The following is a 27,651-nucleotide window of genomic DNA, read 5'->3' on the forward strand; positions in this document are numbered from 1 at the left end:
TTCAGTGTGTAGATATGTTTTGAAAATATTTACCCTGAAGAGATCATGAAAAATAATAGTCATTCACTTTAAGTGAGCTGTCAGCTATTGTATACGATTTTTGCAACACATATAAATTGTTACCTGTTCACTAACTGCACGCAGCACCTGGGTTTCATGTCAGAATGGGCTGATAAAATCGTTCGTTACGTAATCCAGTTGTCTTTGTTAGCCAGCGACGTGCGTTTACTGCACTGGTTAGAGCTACCCTGCTGACGTCACCGCAGCTACAAGTTTATCGGAGCTCCGAGCGTTGATCTATGATCAGCTTAGGCAAGCCTTGCGCTAACCTAGAGCATTGTGTGCCAAATAGTAAAGGCTGATCCAGGGTCAGTGTTCCCAACCCGGAGCGTGGACGCGGCTGCGCGCACGTTCCAGCTCTGTATGCTCAGAGTGCGCTTATTATTGGCAGTCATACGCGAGCAACTCTCACGGGCGATATGTCTACCGCTGGCTCCGAAAATAACAACGGAGATCCCTCGCTGAACGGTACGTACAGTATACCGCGAGATGACCATGGCATGATGACATTTAAGTACATTTTTAGAATGCTCTCCTACTAGCCTAAAACTGATCTTTTGTGACTTTTGAAAAAGCAAATTAAATAGAAAAATGCCTTCTACTGACTTCGGTGGTTGGAATTTCCTTTGGGTTTTCATGGGCAGGGTATGGAGGCGGATCTAATGCTTGAACGAAATGGTTTTCAGATAATTGACAACCGTGCTGACCAATATAATACTCCGGTGTTTGGAGAGGCGGGGTGAACGGCGTGGGATTTCCAAGCATCGTGTTGTGATTGAAGCAACTCCAAACCAATCGTTTATGTTTGCCCGAGAAGAGAGGTTCTGCATCGATGTCAACAAGACGATATAGATCGAGCAACTTGGAAAATTGAGAGGGCGAATTATTATAAATAACGTCAGTAAACATTAGTATAGGGTGCGACACAAACTGTTTTTAACCTACCGGACGCAAAATACCTTGAATGCTTTATGTACTTAATGACAAGCGCCCATGAAATCGCTTGGTAGCTATATGTGTGTATGATGCTTTGTGTTAAGGGAAGCATAACAATCTGGCCTGCAGAGAGGACTGGCTCCGAGATTAATAGCTTTTGATTCATATAACGTTATTAGCAAAACAATTATTTTGGTTCGGCCGTTTATAGGGTACATTTCCCGTGGAACGGTTGACGGATGGACTTTATTAACAAAATAGAGGCAGCGCAAGCAATGAGCTTTTGTTCAAGTTGCTCAAGCACAACGCGTCTCCAACAATCTTTCAGAAGTTCTCAGTGTATGCCAGCAAAAATAAAAAACAACGGTGTGGTGCATAGCCTACTTTGAACCAGCAAACAGTGAATTCATTAAATGCTGAATTAGCAGGTGATAGTACGCCAATAATGATTTGTTTGCTGTAGTTAGCGACATTTGATTATATATATATATATATACATACAGCATGTTTATTTATAGGCTATATAAACAAGTTAAGAATACTTTAGAACAGTTTGGTTGTCCTGAAAATATCAAGCTGGCTCAAAATACATTCCAAATTATAAAGCTTTGGATGTTAATCAATATGACCTACAGGCAAACAATTTGTTTTACTCATTCAAATTGTTGTCAATCCTGACTTGCAAACTGCATCCATTTTGAAGCCTTCGGGAATCTGCAAATGCACAAGTGAGATCGATTGTATTGCAGACGCACCCCTATTCTCTCCGCCCCCTCCTCTTAAATGGCCACATTTCAGAGCACCAAATCCAAGTAACTACCAAAGACAATATTTTATCTCAGGGACCGGAGAAATAAACGGGCTTAAATTGTTTTTAGGACTGATACCAACTGGAATATTCCATGAGATCAGTTATCGATCATTTCGAATGACGCAATTGATATTATATTTGTCATTTTATTAATTATCATCAGTATTTATGAAGCTGAACGTTGCATAAACTGTTTTTTTTAAATGCTCATCTTGTCTAAATGAGGGCAATATATTGTAAGTTGCTATGGATAAGAATATGTACATAGAAATATACTACAGTATATTTCCGCAGAGAACAGGTACTTCATTTCCATGCTATTGGAATATTAAGAATTCACAAAGTATTCAAATATAAAGAGAACAGCAAGTCACATCCATACTAGTTTCCATACATGATTATAAAAGGCTTTCAGGGTGACATTGCCTTGGGGTGATTTCATTTTCTAACACAGCACCAGTTTTGACTACTTGCAAGAAGACTCATGTCAGGGACTGTGTAAGGGACTCTCCATGTCTCAGGTCTTAGTGGAGAAATTTGTTGGTAATTGAGATGGTAGCTTGTCATGCACAGGGTTATGGGAAGACATCCACAAAAGCACGTTTTACGTGAGCCACATGCTTAGATGAGTCCGCAGCAAGCAGGAGGGTGCTGACCGCGCTGCCAGTCATGACTTCCAGATAGGCGAATACAGAGCGCAGCCTGAGGTTAACGGAGTTACAGGGGTCGTGGCTGACGTGTGATTTATGTGTGACTCTCCATGTCTGTGGTGGGGGCGGGGCAGTGGCTTGACCTGTAGAAAGTGGGGAACATGAGCAGGTTGGTTGGGGTGGAGTTGCAGCCCCATTCGTACCCCATGCCAAGCCCCAGCTGTTCCTTATGTTGCAGACAGGGACAGCTCAGGGCGAGGGTTCAAAAAAGTAACAAGGGGCACTGTTGCTAAGCAATGGCTTCTCAGCTCAATCATGTAATGTGACACAGTGACAGGGGCTGTCACTCAAGGGCTGATAATAGCCTAGCGGCCCCCTCACACAAACACACACATACACACACACGCACACAAACACACACATACACACACATATTCATACACACACACACACACACACACACACACACACACACGCATGCACACACACACACGCGCATACACACACACATATATACACACATACACACATACACAAACAAACACATGTTTACTGTAGCCTCTACTGCAGCACATTGAAATTTGAAATGAAACAATATGAGGTAGGAGTGTAAATTGAGCTCTGATTTGATGGTATTTACATCCATATCGCGTGCTCTGTGTAGGAATTACAGCCTTTTTAAGATGCAGTCCCCCTATTTTAGGAGACCAAAAGTAATTGGACTGTTGGCTTCTTAATTGTTTAGATTACCTGCTGTTTCTTGACTGGCCAGATGTATTCCATCGCTTCCTTAGTGCCAGTATAAGAAAGCTTTCAGTATCCAGTCTTTATTTCAGACTTTTGATTCTAGACCTTTGGAGTTGGTTATTGACATTTGTCAACATGAGGAACAGAATTGTGCCAGTGAATATCAAGTAAGCCGTTATGACGCTGAAAAATAAGGGGGAAAAAGTATAACAAACAATATACTTACTGAAACAAACTGTTTGGACATCGTTAAGGAAATAGCACTGGTGTATGTTTTGGACCATTGCATTGCTGTGGGATTAAGCACTGTCCAATGGGTTTGGAGGCATTTGATTAAACTTGACCGGATAAGACGGTTCTGTACACTTCGGAATTAATTCTGCTGCTGCTATCAGTTTACATTATCAGTAAATGCAAGTGAGCCAAGCAATTGAGGAAGAAAATAAGGAAGCTATTGAGTACACCTGACAAGACAACAATTACTTTTGGTCCCCTAGGATTGGGGGGACTATGTATAAAAAGGGATGTAATTCCTACACCGATCACCTGAAATGGATGTAAATGCCTTCAATTTAAGGGTGACATATTACTTCATTTCAAATAACGTGCTGGATTACAGAGCCAAAAACAGAAATTGCACCACTGTCCGAATGCTTACAGACTCCACAGTACATTCACACACACACACACACACACACACACACACACACACACACACACACACACACACACACACATTTAACCATTCTGCAGTCCCTCTCAGACTCAGGCATGTGTTGTGGAGTTTAAGGGATTTTGTTTGCTGCTGCCATCATCACCAGTTCTGCATTAATGTAACGTTTTTTGGTTTTTAACGTTTTTTTGTTTTTTGTTAATGTGAATGCTGCATTAGGGCAACCCTATTAAGAACAGTGAAGTGAACACTAGCAATTGAACACTGAAAATTATGAAGAGAGAGGCCTGGTACATGTGGATTTGACTGAATGAAAAATGCACATTCAATGTCAAAGCAGCTTGTTTGTGATGGTGAGCAACGAAAAAGGGGGGTTTGGGGGGAAGGGAGTGGAGATGTTGACAAAGCGCTGAGGCTAGGGGCCAGGCAATCTGCTGAGTAGGCCTGGACCGGGACTGGCCCTCAGGTCAAGCTCCAAGCTCACCAAATAACATGCTTTCAAACGCTGCACACAGGCTGGGAGTTGTGTGTTAGGAGGTCATACATTTTTATTTTTTTGAGAAATTAGTTTGCCTTCAGGGCTTTTTGACTTCCAACATATCTTTCTCAGCTGTTCCTTAGGCAAGACTGCCCTCAATACATAGTAACAAGCAGTCAAAGTTAACCATTAAGCTTATCTATCTTTAAACTGCAATTAGAGCGCAGTCTGAAGAGAGTGTCGGGAGGGCATGTGGGTTCAGAGAGGGACTTGGAGGTCACGTGGATGTAAGCTTGAAAAGAAAAAGGAAAAAACAGAGGCAGGCTCTTGTGTTGTGCATTTGTATTTGAGCAACTAAAAATACACAAAATACTCACTCAGAAACCTTAGAAAGCTACCAACCTGAAAATAAGATATCCAGACTCTGAGGATGTTGATAGGTCACAGGACGTCATAGCATGCAAAGGATACGCAAGAAAATACAAAACATGACTACTGTCGTATATAAACATATATAAACATTATATATAAACTATATATATACATACTATATATAAACATTGCTGTAATTTGTACATGGCGAAACCAAAATGTCAAATATGCACTTCAACCACATGTAATTTTTTATTTATTACAAATCTCTAATTGTAGAGGCAAATAAATAAAAGATGGGTCCCAAACATTATGGAGGGCACTGTATGGCCTCGGAGCTGGAGTGGTGTCTCTGCTGCGCTGCACGTATCATGGATGGGATGGGCAGATTGGTTGCCTGTCAGGGCAGCTGTAAAAGCAGACTGAGGTGTTTATGACTCATTTAGCCACGCGGTGAACGGCAGCTGGCCCCTGCCTGACTGCCACTCAGCTGACTTGTGCTCCCTGGCACGCAGCTCCTGGGGGTGGGGGGGGGGTGGGGGGGAGACTGATGAACATAGGAAAAGGAAAAGTATTTTGACTTGTTCATGTCCAGTTTATGCCCCACCCCCACCCCAACACAGCTGCACTGCTGCATTACAGGGAGCCCTTTGTTCCTTTGTTTTAGTTTTTTTTTACTGTTCTGAAAAGTGACAGTGCTTGAACAATATCACACGAGAGGGAGGTTGTTATGGTGCGTATCAGCACAGGTGTTCTACGGTCATAGGCACAGTGTGAAGTGTGTGTACTGTCAATCAGTAACTATAACATACAGCCTTAAGTGTGAAATTGCTTTTATAGACAAGTTTTATGTGACAGCTTTACTTTAGCTAGCTAATGAAATAACCATTTTCTGATTTGGGTGGCATATCAATCTAATGATGTGACGAGGTCTGACTGATGTCATACTGTTCATTAACGCTCACGGAATGCGTCTCGACCAATCACAGTACACAATCAGAACTAACTTTTGTATAAGCTTGTTTAATTTCAGCTACATCTATTTTGAGTATAAAAGACAGGTCTTTGGTAGGGGGGGGAATCTTAGTGAATCTGAGTGAATCTTAAAAGCTATTGGGATAAGTTTGCTCAGACAGAAAGCACTGTGGCAGCTACTTTAGTCCCTGAATGTTTCTGCAGTGACTGCGGCCATTTTCACTGAGCTCTGCTGTCCTCAGCTGTTCTTTGTGGTCAGTCTGGGTGTTTCCTGCTTGAAAATAAACAGTCTGTGCCGTAACGGAAATAACATTCACTGCTTTCCTGATCTCTGTCCCTTCTAGATAAACCATTCCTTTCTAATTTCACATTATGTTTAAACATCCTTGTATCCTGTATTTTCTTCTACGAATTTCAAATAGCTAATAATATTTCTAAGCCGAGTTCGGTAGGTCAATTACCAGCTCATATATCCTCTGAAAACAGGGCCAAGACACATCATTTGCTATAGTTTTAAAAATGGAAGCTCAGCTGCTTAACCCCTTAAATATTGCCCCTTTTATTGACACAACTTTGAAAATGACATACCCAAAATAAAATGGCAACTATTCTTGAACCCTTTTGACTACAGGCATAATACTGGTTTCTTCTGAAAGGTAACCCTTTTGGGTCAGGATTGCCTCAAATATTACTAAAAAAAAGTTACAGAAGTTCAAACAGAGTGTTTTGAGTGGATACAGATTATTATGGCTGTGGCTAGTGCGCTTAGAAACACAATGGAGCCAAGCCACAACACTGGACGAATCCACTTTCAAATTTGCTGACAATATCACCAAGAATGAGCATTCTGTATTGTTTTTTCTAATCTATGTCTAGGTAGTTTTCCAAAAATTACATTTGGAGATTCCAAAAGGATACATGGAAGCTAAATTATATTATGGGGCTAATGCTACATTTTGCTTACAAAACTATACAACACTTTCTGTAAAGTGCTCTTTTTTTTCCTTGCCATGAAAAGGACACTGACATTACCTCATGTATTTGTGAATCGGTTTTGTTTGGCATGGAAAATCGACCGGGTATATTTTATGTATGCACAGCCAGGCCTAACCGTGACTCACAAATTTGAGCAGGAGCTGCTTTTTTCCACACTTCCACATCATTGCACTTTTGCAGTGATTAAAATTAGAAAACACATCTGTTAGTGAAAAATGTAGCTGATGTATGGCTCAGCATTATGGAAAAAAGGGTACACATTAAATTTACTTTTGCTTCCTCTGTCATTAATATGCAAATTTCAACAGGCATGAAGACAGCGATTGGTCACACAGGTCATGTTATGTGTGTGTCTTTACATAGGATCTTGGGTGGAACTGGAGATGAACAGGAATGCAGGAAATCCCGCCCAACCCGACCATCTGACAGTACCTCCCGTCACCCCGGGCAACGGTAACCATGGCGAGGGGTTGGGGTTGGGCTTAATCCAGGAGGAAGAGGAGAGCATTACCGGCGGCCTGGAGCATGTGCCGTCCTCATCCTCCATCCACAACGGTGACATGGAGAAGATCCTGCTGGACGCACAGCACGAGTCCAGCAGGAGCAACTCCTCCTGTGACAGGTGGGGGGAGGGGAGAGGCGGGATCCCAAAACCCTACTCAGAAGGACACTTATGTGGGGACCTCACGTAGAGTGACACAGCTATAAGGGTGGTAAATATTTTGTGCTCGATGGAAGCATAGAGTGTCAGAGTTTTGGCAGTGAAGCACCCGGAGGAATGTTTGCTGAGTTTTCTGCCCATTGATTTCTGCCCATTGATTTCAATGTAAAAACCCAAGCTGATTTAACAACCACCGAAAAAAATTTTCGCCGATAAATTTCATTATACGTAGTAGTTGTCGTGTCTAGGAAACGACAGAGTCCAAATCTTCAATTTGTCGAAAAACATCTTCGCGAGGGAAAAGATGACACCAGGCAGCAGACTAGCAGCAGCACATAAAGCCGGACAGCTCTCCAGAACTGAACCCCGACTGTCATTTTTACACCCATTTTATACACAGTTACTCCACCTACAACTCCTCGTCAAACCTCATTCTGGCAAATCACCAACACTTTTCTTATCGTAACTCCTCCCAACGCTCCTCCCACAACGTCATTGTGGTAAATTGCCAACGGTCCTTATGCTCTGCCAACTCTGTACAAAGTTCAGGGCATTCTGCCAACTACGTGTCGTCACTTCACCCCGCACCTGCTCTTGGCAAACTACCAGACTAGTGCTAAAGTTCTGGATGCCCTCCCTCTAACACGTCATCCATACACGTCACTCTGTATCTTTCGCTTTTATAAGACGAACTAAGCAGCAGTAATCATTGAAAATATACAAACTAAACATTTCATTAATATTCACTTCTAATATACTTTTCTAATATACAGACATACTAAACATTTGATTAATTATTCTCTTCTAAGGGAGTAAATGTACGTAGCATTCTTTGCTCTCATTTCAACAGTTTTCACTGTGGTTTCTTGCGTTTTCATAAGCTCAGCTATAATTAATGTTCTAGGTCAAATAGATACACTTCTGGCATAAAACATCGAGAGTCCCGGAGAAATCAGCTGTACAGTCATATCTTGCTCTGCCCGTGTCCTTGACAGTTTGGTCTACACAGTTTGGTCCCCCCCCCCGCCAGCTGGCTGCTGTGTAATTCTAGCACAATTTAGCAGTTAATCAGTTTGAAACTATACAGGGTACATATTATACTTTAATACATATATATTGATAAACTTTTAGCACACATCGTCGAGAGTTTTGGAGGAACCAGCCTGCTCACTAAGGTGGAGTCTGATTTTGACTTGTGATTGGTTATCATGCTTTTAGGAGGGAGATCTTTCGTTCTGTGAATTTTCCCCTACATAGTTTAGAAGCTTCTGGTCCAGAGGTTTTGGGAAAATATTGAATTTGAATACCTCTTTTACAATAGAAAACCGATGATGCCCTGTCTCCAATGTCTATGAGGTCTGTAAGGATATTATAGAAAATGTTGACAAATATATAATTTCAAAGTGATAGATAACTTGTCAGCTGAACCGCAGCAGATTGCCTAAGTAATAATGCAGTTATGCTGAGGGGTGGGAACTGAATGCTGAGGGACTCGGGAGAGAGGGGAAACTGAATGCTGAGGGACTCGGAAGAGAGGGGGAACTGAATACTGAATGACTCGGGAGAGAGGGGGAACTCAATACTGAATGACTTGGGAGAGGGGGAACTCAATACTGAATGACTCGGGAGAGAGGGGGAACTCAATACTGAATGACTCGGGAGATAGGGGGAACTGAATATAGACATACAGTGCAGAGGACAGAATACTGAGATGCAACAGGCTGGAGATTACAGTGTTTGCCCTTAGAAGTTTTGCACCATATTTAGGAAATGGCTACACTGAAGGTGATTTTAAAGAAGGCCAACACACAGAATTTAAGCCAAATAATCTCAACTGAGACGAGCGTGCAAGTGCTCCTTTAACAATTGACCCCCTAAACTACATCATCAGCAGGGACTCTACCTGCTGCTAAGACAGTGGTTATCAGTGCATTCTCTCTACCCGCTCACCTTATCTAACACCTGCGAAGGCCAACAACCTCGATACGGCCAAAAATATCAGCGTCAAACCACATGGAAGGGAATTAGGAGCATGTCTGCAGCAGTCATGGTAGCTTCTCTCTGATCTGTAGTCCAGGCAGTCTGCATGCTTTCACTGTTGCATAGCGATGTATTAGACTATGACTGTGTCCCATCTGCTGCTTGCTGTTATCCTGCTCTGTGGTGTCATAAACTGCATGGAGCCGTCAGCTACAGGATCACCTCCCTCTCTGGTGATGCAGCATGTTGTCCCACTTACACACACACATACACAGCAGGCCTCAGGTTACACAGCCTGAAATATAGACCAGCGTTTACAAGATGTTGCACAACTCCGCTATGCTAACACTGTTAGTGCGACAAATTTACAACAACTAACAGAGCTACAAAATAACCCAGGACTGGACAACTATGGAGAAAAGGAACGGCAGTTTCACATAATTTTGTCACATTCCCTGATTTAGACTGCCATTTAAAATTTGGGCACTTTTATCCACACACATTTCTCTCTGAAATGATACTGCTTTCCACATTAAAAAAATATTTTGCTCGCAGCAAGCTAACACTGCTGCAAGTTATTTACAGTGGTTTCAGTATTCAGACCCCTACACTACAACTTTATTGTAGATTTAATTTTAAATTGATAAAATTGCTCTTTTGTTCATATACAAACAAACTCCAAATGTCATGCAATTATTTTGAATTATTTTGAATTAGGAAATTCAATTGAATTAGGATTGCTATCGAACCAGGGAGATGCTGCTTACCAGTTCCATGGATTCTGATGGGAGCTGCTCCAGTGGCACATGATCCCATTTCATCAGGAATCTGTCTCCATTAACTCCACTGGAATTAGTGTTTTATATGTTTTGGACAATAAGTAGCATCATAGCTCCAGGACTTGGGCAAAGATCATCCAGCCAACTATAAGGATGTACAGTCCCCTCAAAAACTATTGGAACAGCAATTCCTTTGTTTTTGCAATACAGTAAATACATTTGGGGTTGAGATAAAAAAAGATGAACACGAGACAAGAGTTCAGAAGAGTTCATTTATGGTTAGATGTGTTAAACTACTTAGAACATAGCGTAAATAACACTTAATATGTGGCAGCATATCCCTTGCTTGCAAAAACTGCATCAAGTCTGCGATCCATTGACATCACCAAAAATGTTGCATTCTTCTTTTGTGATTTTCCGGGCTTTTACGGTAGCCTCTATCAGTTGTTGTTTGTTTCATGCACAATTGGATTAAGGTCTGGTGATTGACTAGGCCAGTCTAAAACTTTCCACTTTTTCTCCCTATTGAAATCCTTTGTTGTGTTGGTGTGTTTTGAGTCATTGTCTTGCTGCAAGATGAAGTTCCTCCCAATTAACTTGGATGCATTTCTCCATAAGTCGATATAGAATGTTTTTGTAGACTTCTGAATTCATCCTGCATTACATCATCAATAAAGATTAGTGAGCCCACTCCAGAAGCAGCCATGCAAGCCCAAGCATGACACCATGCTTCAGAGATGAACTTGTATGTTTTGGATCATGAGCTGATAATAATAATATCATAAACTTTATTTATAAAGCACTTTTCATGCAATGGAAGCAGCTCAGAGTGCTTTGACAATAAGACAGAAAAATAAAAAATGCAGGACACAGTAGACAGATTACAGAGCACAAATATTAAAATAAATGATAAAGCGTAAAAACAGTAACATAATACAAATAAAAATGGTTGAAACAAAAGGCATTACTAATTACAGTTAAAAGCCAGGTTAAAAACGCTGTTTAAAAAGGTCCACTGAGTCCAACTCTCTGATTTCTTGAGGTAGATCACTTCTTTCTCCACACTTTGGTAGAGGTTAATCTTGGTCTCATCAGAACTTCTGTGGCTCATCTCTGTACTTCTTTGCCAATTGTAATCTCGCATTCAGATTCTTACAACTGATGAGTGGTTTGCATCTTGTGGTATAGCCTCTAAATTGCTGCTCTATAAGTCTTCTTCGAACAGTTGATTTGAGATACCTTCACCCCTTCCCTGTGGAGATTGTTTGTGATGTCCTTGATTGACCTGTTCAATGCCTGTTGCTCAGTATGCAAGCAGTTTCCTTCTTTTTCAGGACATTCAAGTTGTTGTACAAGCTATCCCCAATGTGTGTGCAATGGCTGTGATCAATTTTCTCTATTTCCTAAGCTTCAAAATGGCTTGCCTTTTTCCTAAAGACAGCTCTCTGGTCTTCATGTTGACATTCAGAACTATTTTTTGTTTAACCAATCAATCGAACAGGACATATCTGGGCAACAAAAACTGTCAGTCACATGTTCCAATACTTTCGCTCACCTAAAGATTCAGTGATCTGATACAAAATGTGATATGTTCTAAGATATAGATACCTGGAAATACAAGCTGAAATTCAGATCTGTCATCTCATGTGCATCTTTTGACCTCAAACTCAATTGTCTTCAGTGTATAGCAAAAACAAAGGAATTGACCTTGCTGTTCCAATCATTTTGGAGGGGACTGTGTGTGTGTGTGTGTGTGTGTGTGTGCTTGTGTGTACATGTGCGTAAGTGCAATGTACATGCGTGTGTGTATGTATGTATGTATGTGTGCGTGTGTTTGGCATGTGTGGATGTGTGTGGACTTCCTGGGTGTAATTAAGGTGAATCTCTCACCCTGGTGTGTTCTCATCCATACAGTGTGCTGTTTCTCACAGGAGGCAATGGGCGGAGTCAGGGGCCTCACTCCCAGACTGTAATATGCAAGGGGAGGGAGTGCATGCAGCGTGTCATCGATGACATCATCGATTGTGTAACTGTGCTTCTCTCTGCTCAGCCCCCCGAGACCCCACAGCCCGCAGGACGAGGGACAGATCATGTTCGACGTGGAGATGCCCAGCAGGAGAGAGAGCCAGGTAGGCCATGGCTGTCCTCAAATGTGTCGCCATTACAACGTCCATCTGTAGCACTGACTGTCCGTCACCACTGAAACATCTACTGCTTATAGTCCTCCTGGGTTTTCTTGCACTATAGGCATCAGCATCAGCCTCCACCAGCCCCCCCCCCCCTTCCCCAGTCTGCAAATGCTGTGTGTGTTCACATTATTGTCAGGTTCATGTCCATATCAGTATCTATGGTAGTATTGAGACTCTGCCCCAATCTACTGCCTCCCCAAACTGTTCTACTGCTGAAGTGTGAGGATTGCTTCTTCCTCTCACCCTCTCCCTCTTTCTCTCTCACTGCAGTCAGAAGAAGAGGGGATGGGAAAAGAGAAGGATGAGGATATACTGATGAAGGGGTCTGACTGGGTGGTGGACTGGTCCAGTCGGCCTGAAAACATTCCCCCCAAGTGAGTTAAATGGTTGGCATTTATATAGCACCTTTATCCAAAGGACTGTACAATTGATGCTTCTCATTCACCCATTCATACTGTGGTGCCTCGGGGTGGATCCTGAGGTGCAGTGGGCGGGCGCAGCTAGAAACCAACACAGGAGATCGCAGATGTCAGAAAAAATATTTCTTTTTATTTTTTCTGTGTTTTTTTTTTCCGGGGTATCGGGGATAGCGCCCCCCCTCAGGGCAAGGGTAGGGGAAAACGGGAGAAATAAAAGGGGCCGTTTAGGCAAAAGATAAACGAAGGTTCTTCCCAGACCGGGGTATTTTCTAGGGCTTCCTCCCTCCTCCCCTCTTCGGCCGCGTCAGGGCTGGCGGGAAACACAAAGACAGGGGGTAAATAGGAAGGGATTCTCTCGGGCTCACGTGACCGGCGTCCGTTCCAGGTCTTTGGTGTGGCCGTCCGTAAAGGTGGGGTCTCCTTCAGGGTCAGTATGGCAGGGTGTTGCAGGTCCTTCCTCTCTCTGCTTTCCACGCTCTCATACGCTCAGGAATGGCACCGACTGACCCTGGCTGCAGCCTCGACCGCGCCTTAAATCCCCTTCCCTGCTCATTAGGAAAAGAGGCTGCAGCTGAATCAGTGATTTTCCACTCTGCTCACCCACATGTGCTGTCCGGGGTCCTGGACTGCAGGTAGAGGGATCTCTCTCCAAGGTGCTGATCTCCCGACCACCTCTTTAGGCAGATATACTCCTTCGCACACCTCTCCCAATGTGTGACGTCTGCGCGGTTGACCTGCACGGGCCCCTCCAGGGTTCTCCACCCACGTGGCGCAACATGCAGTAGCAGGGGTGCCACATACCCCCCCCCTCAGCTCCAAGCCCCGGGCGGGAGCGTCTGCCCCTAGGCCATCCTCCTTCCTGGATAGCGCATCAGCATTCTGGTTCAGCTTCCCAGCACGATGTTCCACCTTGAACCGGTAGGGCTGCAACTCTAAAAACCAGCGGGTTACTCGGGCGTTGCTGTCTCGGTTAAGGTACATCCATTTGAGGGGAGCATGATCGGTCACCAACAGAAACTCACGGTCGAGTAGGTAATATCTTAATTTACCTACCGCCCATTTGATGGCAAGGCATTCCTTCTCGACCGTGGCATAATTCCTTTCATGGCTGAGGAGTTTTCTGCTGATGTATGTCACTGGATGCTCCACTCCATCCTGGATCTGTGACAGGACCGCTCCCAGGCCCACTTCCGATGCGTCGGTCTGCAGCACAAAGGGTTTCTGGAAGTTGGGAGTTATTAGTACTGGTTCCTCACCTAGAGCGGCCCGTAAGTCCTGGAAGGCTGCAGCGGCGAGAGGGTTCCATTGGACCCGGTTGGGCTGCTCCTTTTTGGTGAGGTCGTGGAGGGGGGCTGCTCGTGCTGCAAACTCTGGAATGAACTGCCGATAGTAACCCACCAGACCCAGGAACATTCTCACCTGTTTCTTCGTGGCCGGTTGGGGCCAGGTGGCAATGCTGTCGACCTTGTTCGACTGAGGCTTCACCCGCCCCCTCCCGACTGTGTGGCCAAGATAGGCGGCTTCCTTCAATCCGAGCCGGCACTTTGCAGGGTTAGCCGTCAGCCCGGCCTCCCTCAGGGACATCAGCACCGCTTCGACTTTGTCGACATGGCTGTCCCAGTCGGTGCTGTGGATGACGATGTCATCCAGGTAGGCTGCCGCATACCTCTGGTGGGGCCGCAACACCTGGTCCATCAACCTCTGGAACGTGGCTGGGGCTCCATGTACGCCGAAGGGGAGGACTGTGTATTGGTAGAGGCCCGTTGGGGTCGCGAAGGCCGTCTTCTCCCTGGCACGGGGTGTTAGGGGAACTTGCCAATATCCCCTCGTCAGGTCCAGGGTGCTGATGAATCGGGCCGGTCCCAGCCGCTCAATGAGCTCGTCCACTCTCGGCATGGGGTACGCGTCACATAGGGAGACATCGTTCAGCCGGCGGAAGTCATTGCAGAACCGCCAGGTCCCATCCGGCTTGGGGACTAGCACCACGGGACTGGACCAGGCACTGCGGCTTTCCTCAATAACCCCGAGGTCGAGCATTCTCTTCACCTCCTCCTGTATGGCGTGTCGGCGAGCTTCTGGGATTCGGTAGGGTCGTAATTTTACCGTCTTCCCAGGTTCAGTGCTGATGTCATGGGTGATTAGGTGGGTGCGGCCGGGCATAGTCGAGAAGATATCCCGGTTCCGATTCACCAGCTCACGTAGCGCTTGCTGCTGGCGGGAGCTCAGCTGCTCTCCAATACTCACGTCAGGGGTGGGTGGGGGCACCCACTGGGCAGCGAGGACTGGGGTCGGAGCTGGGGGTGGCTCATGCCACCTCTTCATCAGGTTGACGTGGTAGATTTGGAGGCGGTGTCGTCGTCCCGGCTGTCTCACCCGGTAGTTTACAGGTCCGGTGCGTTCCACGACCTCATACGGCCCATGCCATCGGGCCAGAAATTTACATTCACTGGTGGGGACTAGAATCATCACCTTGTCTCCCGGGGCGAATTCTCTCACCTGTGCTCCCCGGTTATACAGCCTGGCTTGCTCCCGTTGTGCCCGTTCCATGTGAGCCCTCATCATGGGCCAGATCTGGGCCATCCGCCGGTCCATCTGCTCCACATGCTCGATCAGGCTGCGGGTTCGGGACGGTTGCTGTTCCCAAGCCTCCTTCGCCAGGTCTAGTAACCCCCGGGGTCGTCTGCCATACAACAGTTCAAAAGGGGCGAAGCCGGTCGTGCTCTGGGGCACCTCTCGGACTGAAAAGAGAAGATAGGGTAAGAGCTGGTCCCAGTCCTTACCATCCGTTTCAATCATCTTCCTCAGCATGGCTTTGAGGGTCTGATTGAATCTCTCCACGAGTCCGTCAGTTTGGGGGTGGTAGACGGAGGTTCTTAGTTGGGTTACTTGTAGCAGCCGGCACATCTCCTTTAGGACCCCTGACATGAAGCATGATCCTTGGTCTGTCAGGAGTTCCTCCGCTATTCCGACCCTGCTAAAAAGCAGGAACAACTCCCTGGCGACTGTCTTTCCGGTCGCGGTCCTGAGCGGGATGGCTTCTGGGTAGCGGGTTGCATAATCGAGGATCACGAGGATGTACCGATGTCCCCGGCTGGACTTCGGTAAGGGCCCCACGATGTCCATCGCAATCCTTCTGAAGGGAACATCAATGACCGGCAGGGGTATTAGTGGGTTCCGAAGGGTTACCTTAGGGCAGTGGAGTTGGCACACGGCACAGTGTCGGCAGTAGTCTTCCACAGCCTTTTTCACCCCAGGCCAATAGAACCTTGCCAGGATCCTCTCGTAGGTCTTCTCCATCCCCAGATGGGCTCCCAGCAGGTGAGTATGACCTAGGTAGAGGACTCGGGGCACAAACGTTTGAGGGACCAGCAGCTGTTCAACTTCCTCCCCCTGTGGGTTACAGACTCGATATAGCAGGTCTTGTTTTACCCTGAAGAAGGGATACGATGGTGTACTCACCGGCCCTTGGGGTACCCCGTTAATGTCTCGGGCATCTCTCCAGGCTTGAGCGAACTTGGGCTCGTGTAGTTGGGCAGTGCCAAAGCGTGTGGGTGCTTCGGCCTCCTCGCTCACCTCTTGGGGGCCCTCCGAGAAGGCTAGACGGACTTCTCTCTCCGGGGCCAGGGCCTCCCCAAGCTCTTTCTCGGACGCAGTGACGGTTCCACTGGTGGCCGGGGCGCTTGGTTGGCGTTCCGTCTCTGGTGGCAGGGCCTCTCCTTCACTGTCCCCAGACGTCGCGGCCCAGACTGGTAGGGGGGTCTGGCGGGCAGCCCGTCGGGGCCGTCGTGGCCTCGTCTCCCTCAGAGGCCGGGGCCCCTCCTCCCAATAAGTCTGGAACAACGGGCAGTCTCTTCCCATTAGTACCGGTACGGGTAAATTTGGTACAACCCCCGCTCTTACCGTGTGCGTCCCCCGTGGGGTGATTAGGTCCACCCACACCGTGGGGTATTTCCGGGTGTCTCCATGGATACACTCCACGGCCACCTCTTCACCCCTCTGTTCTCCAGCAAAGTCTGGTCGCAGCAGGGTGATGGCGCTGCCCGAGTCGAGCACTGCTTCAGTGTCCCGGCCCCCCACTCGTACCGGGAATCTTGGGGCCTCCGTACTCTGGTGCGCCCAGCAGGTGGTCAGGTACAGGCAGGGGTGCGGTGGGCTGCTCCCACCACTGGCGGTGGGCATGGACACCTCCTTCCCAGGGCAGCTCCTGGCCAGATGCCCCTCCTCTCCGCAGTTGTAACATCTCCACTCGGGCCGTGGTCTCCCTGCGTCGGGTCTGCCCCGGCGATTTGGGTCAGGGCGGGCTGGTGGGTGCTTCACAGGCTGTGGGCCCCTGGTTGGGCGGCTCTGGGGTTCAGTACGTTCGGATTGGAGCATCTTCTGGGTTACCTGGTGGTTTTCGAGGAGGCCTACTAGTAGTTCTACAGAGGCGGGGCCCATCTGTGCCACGTACCGTTTGGCGTCCTTCGGTAGGGCGCGGGTGCATCGGTCCAACACCACCCTCTCCAACAGGGGTGGCCCATCTTCCTCGGCCAGCCAGCTCCTGGTCAGGCGGGTCAGGGCGGCGACTTGGGACCGGGCAGGCTGGGAGGCGTCATATGACCAGTCGTGGTATCTTTGGGCTCGTGCGGGTAGGCTGAACCCATATCGGGCTAGGATGGCTCTCCTCAACTTGAGGTAGTCGGTGGCATCAGCCACGGCCATATCTCGATAGGCCTGTTGGGCCTCCCCTGTCAGGAAGGGGGCTAGTATGGCCGCCCAGTCTGCCTGTGGCCATTCTTCACGGTGAGCCGCGCGCTCAAACACCTGGAGGTACGCCTCAACATCATCATCGGCTGTCATCTTTGTCAACGCATCTCGGGGGGTTCGTCTCGATCCGTCACGTGGAGCTAGGCGACAGAGTTCGACCACCGCTTCCTGCAGGGCCCGCTGGGACCTCGCCAGCTCGGTGATGACCGCTTCCAGCCTCCCTCGGGCGCCCTCCTCTGCTTCCGCATCTTGCATCTCAGCGAGGGTAGGGGCAGTCAGTCGTCTCCTTCTTCGCTCTTCGCCAGGGGGTGTGGCTTCCATTCCCTCTCAGTTCTCACCCGTGTTGGTTCTGCGGCCCAGGTCAGCTTCCACAGCGTGGCATCAGTTTGCCCGCATCCTCCACCATATGTGGTGCCTCGGGGTGGATCCTGAGGTGCAGTGGGCGGGCGCAGCTAGAAACCAACACAGGAGATCGCAGATGTCAGAAAAAATATTTCTTTTTATTTTTTCTGTGTTTTTTTTTTCCGGGGTATCGGGGATAGCGCCCCCCCTCAGGGCAAGGGTAGGGGAAAACGGGAGAAATAAAAGGGGCCGTTTAGGCAAAAGATAAACGAAGGTTCTTCCCAGACCGGGGTATTTTCTAGGGCTTCCTCCCTCCTCCCCTCTTCGGCCGCGTCAGGGCTGGCGGGAAACACAAAGACGGGGTAAATAGGAAGGGATTCTCTCGGGCTCACGTGACCGGCGTCCGTTCCAGGTCTTTGGTGTGGCCTCCTTCAGGGTCAGTATGGCAGGGTGTTGCAGGTCCTTCCTCTCTCTGCTTTCCACGCTCTCATACGCTCAGGAATGGCACCGACTGACCCTGGCTGCAGCCTCGACCGCGCCTTAAATCCCCTTCCCTGCTCATTAGGAAAAGAGGCTGCAGCTGAATCAGTGATTTTCCACTCTGCTCACCCACATGTGCTGTCCGGGGTCCTGGACTGCAGGTAGAGGGATCTCTCTCCAAGGTGCTGATCTCCCGACCACCTCTTTAGGCAGATATACTCCTTCGCACACCTCTCCCAATGTGTGACATCTGCGCGGTTGACCTGCACGGGCCCCTCCAGGGTTCTCCACCCACGTGGCGCAACATGCAGTAGCAGGGGTGCCACAATACACACACTCACAGCGATTGGCTGCCATGCAAGGCCCCAACCAGCTCATCAGGAGCATTTGGGGGTTAGGTGTCTTGCTCAGGGACACATCGACACAGCCCGGGCGGGGGATCAAACCGGCAACCCTCCGACTGCCAGACAGCTGCTCTTACTGCCTGAGCCATGTCACCCCACAGTTCAGCTGCTAGTGTTGTGCAGTGGTTAACTATAAGGATTATAACACATTTAACATTGTACATGTTGAATTAAAGGCAGTAATAATTATTCTAATACTACTACTACTAATGATGACCATAATGGTTCATGCATTCAAAGCATTTTCCAAAAGAAAAACAATATAACAATAGGACACAAATTAAAGGGGAATAATAAACATCATAAACATCAAAAAACATGTCAGTTAAAATAACAGTGATGGCATACAGTTAAGAACAGGAATTACGAGCTTAAAATTGGTTTTTAAAGGGGCTTAAAAGTAGATAATAGATGGATTCAAAATTTCCTGTTTGTTGAGTGTGGAATCGATTTTGACCGTAAGAAATCAGTAATTCTGAGGGGCTTGGCCTCATGATGCTTTAAAAAAAGCTTTATTAATAAGATCTCTTCTATAAGTAACTGGTTGCCAGTGCAAAGATTAATGATGATCATAGTAACATGTTTTCTGTTGATGGCTGTTGAGTAATATTGTACCAGTTGCAGGTGACATGCATGGCCATTTAGACTTGGATGGATAGCATTGCAAATGTCTAGCATGGATGATATTAATGCATTAATTACGTTCTCTGTATCTGCAAAAGTTAAGCCTAATACAGATCTAATTTTTGAAATGTATCTTAAATCTAAGTAATGTTTGGCATGTATTTTTAATTTGTTTAGCCATTTTCAAGTTTATCAATATTATTCCGACTTAATATTTGGGATTAAGGTGCCCAGATATTTTACTTCATCACCGGGGTTTGCCAACAAAACTGTGTATCATCTGCATACCATTGAAAGTTGATATCATCCTTTCGAATATTGTTGCCTTGGAGCAGCATATACATTGAGAAGAGAATTATTTGTGATTGTAGGAATATCACTTGCTGTATTTAAGAAACATAGCTGGAATGACACCAGATAAAGTGATGAACAAACATAATGTTCTCCAGGATTCGCGTAAGTGATAAGGGTTATATTACATTTAATAATGTTGTCCAGGAGTTGACTAAGTGCTTAGAGCTTATATTACATTTAATAGTGCTGAACCGGGGTTGACTATGTGATTAGGAGTTATATTACATTTAATAATGTTGAACAGGATTTGACAAAGTGATTCAGGAGCTTGTCGTCAAAGCAGAAGATGGATTTCAAATATCAATAATGTTCAGTATGCAAATACATGAAAAAATGCCCTTTTGATTGGCTCTGATTCCTCTGTTGGCACAAACCCGAGTGAATTTTAGAGGAGAGCCTCAGGACCTGTCTGCTGGCTAAATATACGTGAATATAATGATAATTTATTTAGTGTTGTATCAAATTCTAATGGAGAACGAATGTTGATGAAATTACTTCATAATCTATAGACCCCGCATTCTTTTTCTCTACTCTTGGCATTTAAAAATAGTTGATATTTTAACAATGTGCTTTTGCTTTTATTTGGCTGTTTAAGGAGACTGGAAGTTCTAAAAGTACAGAAACAAATGTAATTACAATTTGGTAATCTGGCAGACACTCAGGCAAAGCGACGTAGAAAAGTGCATATACACGGCTAGGCGACTATTATAACTGTGGTGATGTTTGATTTGCACGTCGCTCTGGATAAGAGCATCTGCTAAATACCCTTAATGTAATGGAACGTAATGATGTCATTGGCCATCAGGGAGTTCCACTTCCGACACCCCAGACGCTCTGTGACGCTCAGCATGAGGAAGACGGGAGTGATGAAGAATGGCGGGGTCTTCTCCGCTGAGTTCCTCAAAGTCTTCATTCCCTCCCTGCTGCTCTCTCACATCCTCGCACTCGGACTCGGGTGAGAGAACGCACGCACATGCAGACCCACGCGCTTATAAGGTATATACAGTGGGCTCCAGAATTATTGGCACACTTGGAAAAAAATTTAAAAAGACAAAAGGTTGTCTTTAGTAAACAACATAGATATGAATCTACACTCAGTGAGCACTTTATTAGGTATTCATTATTATTTTATTTTATTATTAGACTTATTGGTCTTCTGCTGCTATCCACTTTTGGTTTGATGCGTTGTGTGTTCAGAGATGCTCTTCTGCATACTATTGACCGTGGAATGATTGTTGGTGGCAGACAGGGTGGTTTGAGTATCTCAGAAACTGCTGATCTCCTGCTGATTTTCACGCACACTAGTCTCTAGAGTTTGCTAAGAATGGTGCAAAAAAAACAGCAAAAAAAGTGAGCAGCAGTTCTGCAGACAGAAACGCCTTGTTAATGAGGGATGTCAGAGGAGAATGGCCAGACTGGTCAAAGCTGACAGGAAGGTGACAGTAACGCAAATAACCACACATTACAACAGTGGTATGCAGAAGAGCATCTCTGAACACACAACACATCATAACTCTAAGTGGATAGGCTACAGCAGTAGAAGTCTAATAAATACCTAATAAAGTGCTTGGATATACAGTATGTGTGCTACATGTGTGCAACCACACATGCATATATAATCACACACATTTTTATGCCTGCCTACAGTACTATACAAAAGTTCAACCAAGACGCCAGCCATTTCTTTTATTTACTTTTCAGTGAAAACAGTGTCAGAAAATAATGCAGTAAACATACATAGTGCTGTGAAAAAGTCTTAGGCACATGTGAAAAAATCCCAGAAATGTGAGATGCTTTCAGAAATAGTAAAAAGTCTATAAATATCGCAAAATGACTATAAAGAGCAGTGAACAGTTAACCCCTTAAATCTCACCGTATTGTTAATCCTGTTGGATTCTGATGGGAAAAGGCGTGATCCCCAAGCAAAAAATACTCAAAAGGGTTCAAGAATAGTAGGCATTTTATTTTGGGTATGTCATTTTCAAGCTTATGTTAAGAAAAGGCATGATATTTAAGGGGTTAAAAACCAAATCAAATCAAATCAATATTTGGTTGTGACCACCCTTCCCCTGTAAAGCTGCATTAATTATCCTAGGTACACTGTCCTGCAGTTCTATAAGAAAATCGGCTGGTAGCTTGTTGTAGACACATAGGAGTACTTGCCGCAGTTCTTCTGCAGACTGTCTCACTTGCTTCTGGCTCTCTAGGTAATCCCAGACAGTCTTAATAAAACATTTTATCAGAAAAGTTGTCTATTACTTAAAGTTCTTTTATTTATTGAAATACAAAAAATTGTAACATTGAATTTCTTGCAAAATGAATGAATATCTAAACTTTTCTATTTTCTACTGTCATCCTAGTGTAGGAAACAAACAAAAATAAAACCTTAAGTTTTATTAAATTTATATTTTAAAAATCTAGGGTGCCTAAGACGTTTGCACAGTACTGTATTTAAAACAAAATTATACCAAAACCTCCACAACTATGTACAATGATGAATCTTTCAGTATTTAGTGAAAGACTCCCTTTGCCTATATTACAGCTTCCATTCTTTTCGAAAGACCTGCTTTGAGTTTTTAATAGAAATCTGCAGGGATATTTTCCATGCTTCTTGTAAACACCTCCACATGGTTCCTAGAAGTAGGAGTTGGTTGCATTTTCTGCTTCTCTCCATCCAAGCAATCCAAAGTTCATTCAGTGGTGTTGAGTTCTGGAATCTGGGGTAGTCAGTCGATTTTTCTCAGAACATCAGCAACTGCATCTTCTTAGCAGTGAGCTTGGGGGGGGTCATTGTCTTACTGTAAAATAAGTTCTCAATCAAGCTCTCAATCAAATGTTGTCTAGCATGGTATTCATCAGTATCCCTCAATCAAAACAAAATCACCAACTCCAACCCCAGACTTGCACTGATCCTCCACCGTGCTTGACTTTTGCTTGTAGTGATATTTCCAAGTCCGAGTCTTTCAATGTTTTGTTGGTGTACATACTGCCTTCTATTACTTCATAAAATCGCTAATTTAGACTTTTGGTCCATAAAGCCTTACTCCACAGTCCACATCTCAGGTGTCCAGTTTTGGTGGTCCAAATTGGTGGTCCAAAAAGGTGTCCCAAGTTTTACTAGTGCAAATTTTCTTCTTTTTTGTATTTGCTTTTCTCAGTGGTGACTTTGAGCCTGAGTTTTGTTCATACCTCTCAAAGTTAAAATTTAAAAAGCACTGTTTTTGTGATACTGATATTTTTGGTGGTTTACCCATTCTTGTATGTTCGGAGTCCCATTTTCTCTGTATCTTGCAATAATATTGTGAAACCCAAGAAATTTCCTTTTTCTATCCTTTATTTAACCAGGGGAGGTCCATTGATAATGTGTTCTCTTCTTCTCAAGGATGCCCTGGGTGAAATGCCAGAGAGAACAGTTGTATTTTCCTTTTTTGCAAGGATGCGCTGTTAAATATGTTTCCCACATTATTCTCTGACAGTGAAAAAATGTTTTTTTGCTGAATGGCTGATTTGACTGGAAATTGACTAAATTAAAGTGGTCTCTGACTTTACTGCACAATACTGTACATACTGCATGTAGATATGTGTAATTTGCAGTCATGTTGTAGTTCTGAGCTTGTCCAGCAGATGGTGTGTGATGGCAACAGGAGGGAGGCAGCAATAGGGAGCCACGCCCAGTCCAGCCTGCTTCATGGCAGGGCTGGCCTTTAGTCCTCAGAGAGGACCTTCTGCAGAGGCTACAATCCTCACCCTTAACACAGGGCAGAGAAAGACCCAGCCCCTGCAGATTCGGCATACAAGATGATGCATTTAGCCCAAGCAGCAATAGAAAGTGCATTAAACCTGGCTAGAGAAACACCACTAGAGCCAGAGATAAGGAAAGCTACAGTCAAAACAGTTTAATCCAGTGCAGAGATTAATGCTGCGTTCACATGGATCATGGTAGATGTAGACGGCAAACTGAATGCCATTATTGAGGACGACCGCACAATGGTAAAATGTGATTAGGATGACAAAGAACTCCGCCAATGGCTACAGCAGATGACTTTTGCCATTGAAGTTTAAAGGTTATTCCAAACCAGATGTGACAAAAACACAACAAAACAACATAAAATGGACTTGGAAAATTAAAAATTATATTATTTTGCATTTCACCCAACATAGGGGGGATAAAGAGTCATGGATAGAGTTATAACACAATCCTTCTTTTTCTATCCATGTTGGAAAATGGCTGTATTGTAGGATAAATAACCATGCAACATCACCATAGCAATTTATGTTTTCTTTGCTGTCCTGCCATTTCTCCCCGTAAGGTCCCAAAACTGCTGTTCTGCCATCTGCCGTCTACCGTGATCCATGCGAATGCAGCATAACACCTGCAAAACAAATGAAGAGAAGGAATAGATTTTAAAAGCAGTGCATTAATTCAATGTGTAGTCTGAAAGGGTATGTTTTCAGCCTTGAATAAACAACCATAAGTCTTAACCTCCCATTACATCAAATGCAATAAGTAATACCGTTTGTCAGTGATCTGAAACAATTGGTATTTCAGCACCGACATTTTCTTCTCTGCCTTTTCTTCTTCTTTCTTTCTCTTTTTCACTCCGCCCCCCCCCCCCTCCACCCTCCCCTCCAGGGTCTACATTGGGAAGAGACTGACCACGGCCCCTGCCAGTTCCTTCTGAACACGAAGAAAACAAGTGCCTGGGATCCGTCAAACTGCGTCGGAAAGAAAATGTCACACCCTCGCTCTCCCCATCTCCCCCACTCTCTCCTTCACTCTCTCACTCTTTCCCTCACTTTCTCTTACTCCCTCCCTCCCTCCCTCTTGCCACGAGGCTGATGTGAATGTCGCGATGTGGCCTGAGAGGGGCCGGGGTCTTAGAGAGGAAGGAGCTTTAGAAATAGTGGGGTCCCATTTCTCTCTCTCTAGTGCCTTTCTCTCTATTTATCTCTCCAACTTTCTCTCTCTCTCTCACTCTCTCATGCCTCTCCCTCTCCTTATCTCTCTCTCTTTCTTTTAATTCAGATTGCCCTTTTTTATTCTTTGTCTTGTTGGTCTTGATTTCATTGCCCAGAGCTGTTTTTGGGCCTGGCTGAGTGAGGGAGCCCACCTGGGCAGAATGTCTCTGTTGCCATGGAGACTCATCTCGGTCGGTGTCGGTGAAGTGGAATCACTCTGTCGTTGCAAGTGGTCACATGTGCTCCATATGCAGTGTCACTTTGTGGGGGGGTGTGGGGGTGTGTGCGATGTACTTTTTATGGGCTGTGTTATTTCAGTGGCACAAACTCAGAGGTACTGGTGAAGAGGATGGAGTCAGGTCTGAGGTCCGGCCTTGACGCAATTCACCCCAACGTACCATTATTGGTAACAAAATCCCCAAATTGGAAATGTGAATATGCTCTGGTATTGTTTTTGTTAGTTCTGTTTTTATCATTATTGTTAATACTATTATTATTACTTTTGTTAAATAATTTTAGTTGCTGGATGGTATTGAGCCAAAAGCTTGCTTCAGTTTAACAAGGAAGATTGCAGCCTTTGTTACCATGGAAATGTACCTATCCATGTGTCCATCAAATCAGAGGAAGTAGCAGATCCAGCCAACAGTGTGATCACTCGGGGGCAAAGACACCAGGCCGCAGTAAGGTCAGGGTTATGGTTAGTAGAATAGCAGGATGCAACTCAGCGGTCTATCCCCTATTTTATTTTTTTTACCATCTTATCACATGCTGTTGTGCGGAAAGGGTTCAGTGTTGTTGTTTTTTTTGCTTTATTAAAATGTTTTGTTTCGTTCGCTTTTAAAGTCTCAGAGCCTAAAAGTTTGTTTTTCTTTTTGTGTGCTGAGAAATAGTGAGGATGGCACGAAGGAGAGTCGGTCTTTGCGAACACGCTAAGCAGGAGGGTCTCAGCCGTTTGATGAGGACATGATGAGTTACCGAATCCAACCCTGAACATGTGGAGTGGTCGGTATGAGATAACCTAAAGCAATAGCCTGTCCTCATACGGTTGGTTGAAGTGCAAAAGGCACCAAACACAACTTGCCTTCTGTTGTCCCCTTGTTCCAGGTCAGACGCTATAGCTCGCAGAGCCCACACAGAGTGTGTGGCTTCTCAGTGATGCTGCTCATGGGATATGTAGTTCAGGGGAGCCTGATTTAGGGAGTTTGAGCCAGCCCTGGACACACTTCTGATGAGTACTGTGCTGAGCCGAGGACTGTAGTTACACACGGTCTCAGAGGTTTCAGAGATGTGACAGTAGATGCTGTTTTTTTCTGTTTTTGTGGGACAGAGATCGAAGGCGAGGACAGGGGAAGGATGCTACTCTCCTTAGAAACAAAACCTTTTTTCTTCCTTAAACAAAGAGCTGGCAGCCCCTGAACCAATGGGGTTAGTTCACACTCCTATTATGACCGCCATCTACTCACTGCTCAGACATCTACCAAATACATTGGCTGGGTTTGTATTTTCATTTGTTCTACATGGTATAAATACACTGTGTAAGAACTTTATCTGGTAGTCCTGTACACCAGTTTGTTAATGCAAATATCTAATCTGCCAATCATGTGGCAGCAAATCAATCCGTAAAAGAATGCAAACATGGTCAAGAGGTTCAGTTGTGCTGACCACCATCAGAATGGGGAAGACGTGTAATCTAAGTGACTTTGCCTGGAATGATTGTTGGTGCCAGAGTATCTGAGACTGCTGATCTCCTGGGATTTTCATGCACAAGTCTCTAAAATTTACAGAGAATGGTATGAAAAACAAACAAAAAACATCCAGCGAGCAGCAAATAACCATGCATTACAACAGTGAAATGCGGAAGAGCATCTCTGAACACACAACATGTCAAACCCTGCTACAGAAGCAGACCAAAAAGTTTAATAAATACCTAATAAAGTGGTCACTGCATGTATATTCCCAGATTAGGGCCTGTGTTAGACTTAGCCAGTTGTGTTATTATTCACTATGTGCCAATACTGAGCCGGATTTAGACCGGGAGAGCATTGCGTCTACTTGCACCTGCTGTAGAGTGCCGTGAACATAGCTATCAAAATGTCCCGTGAGTTTTTCTTACTTTTTTTTTTCTACCAATGTGTCTGTGTTGAGTGAACCACAAGCTATTTTCCTCATCATTTTCACTCCCATTGTGTCTGATTTTAATTACAATTTTTATCCATGTATGTCATGCCTACTCAGACAAACTACATTAAAATAACGTTTTTGGCGAGATGAACTAGCTAAATCCTCAATTTCATTTAGAACTGAGGGCAAGGCCCATGAATGAAGACTTTCAAATGAGTAATAATAATAGTACTAATAATAAGCACATTCTTTGTTTTCTTTTCGTGTTGTTGTTTTTGTCTTGTTTTTCCCCTCAAATTGGATAAAAATAACTTGGTATTAAAGTTTTCAATGAATCAAAATGCATCTTTATTTATTTATTTTGAAAATGTATCTTTTAAACCATTCTGCACGTCTGTGCTATGTGTCTGTTGTGTGACAGAGGGTGGTGAGATTTGCCATGTGCTTCAGATCCTGAATTGAAATCAGTGCTAATTTGCTCCATGTGGTTGGAAATACAAAATGTATCCTTTTTTTTAACATTCTTATTATTTATTTGTATATCAATGTCTTTGTCCACCCACAACAGAATGTGACATCTCTCTGTACTTTTTATATAGACCCTTTCATTTTGCAACCTGTGTGGTCCAGGAACATCTGATGTATTAACCACATTAACCCTGGATCAGTTTGCCCAGCAGAGAAAGGGAGACTTCAAATCAGTGTATATTGATCTGTGTGTTTTCTGAATATTTATGGAAATAGCTTGAAAACACCTTGGCTGAGAATAACCAATATACGTTATTTGTACTGAGAGGAAAGGTGAGGTGAATGCTCTTCTTGCTGACCTCGTACGAGACCGTTTAACCCCTCTGTTGCGTGTGCATGGTAAGTGCCCGAGAATTGCACGGTTCTT

The 27,651-nt window shown here is 44.9% G+C and overlaps 1 protein-coding gene across 1 annotated transcript; it reads left to right on the plus strand.

Moving 5' to 3' along the window:
- Window positions 1–380: 380 nt before the first annotated feature.
- Window positions 381–27,097, plus strand: bnip3lb (BCL2 interacting protein 3 like b). Its single transcript, XM_061262744.1, has 6 exons — window positions 381–528; window positions 7,062–7,320; window positions 12,169–12,247; window positions 12,578–12,681; window positions 20,482–20,631; window positions 24,310–27,097. The coding sequence occupies exons 1-6, from the start codon at window positions 480–482 to the stop codon at window positions 24,356–24,358; spliced, it is 690 nt and encodes a 229-aa protein (XP_061118728.1). The 5' UTR covers window positions 381–479; the 3' UTR covers window positions 24,359–27,097.
- The last annotated feature ends 554 nt before the right edge of the window (window positions 27,098–27,651 follow it).

Source organism: Conger conger, chromosome 12 (assembly GCF_963514075.1).
Source record: "Conger conger chromosome 12, fConCon1.1, whole genome shotgun sequence".
Taxonomy (NCBI): Eukaryota; Metazoa; Chordata; class Actinopteri; order Anguilliformes; family Congridae; genus Conger; species Conger conger.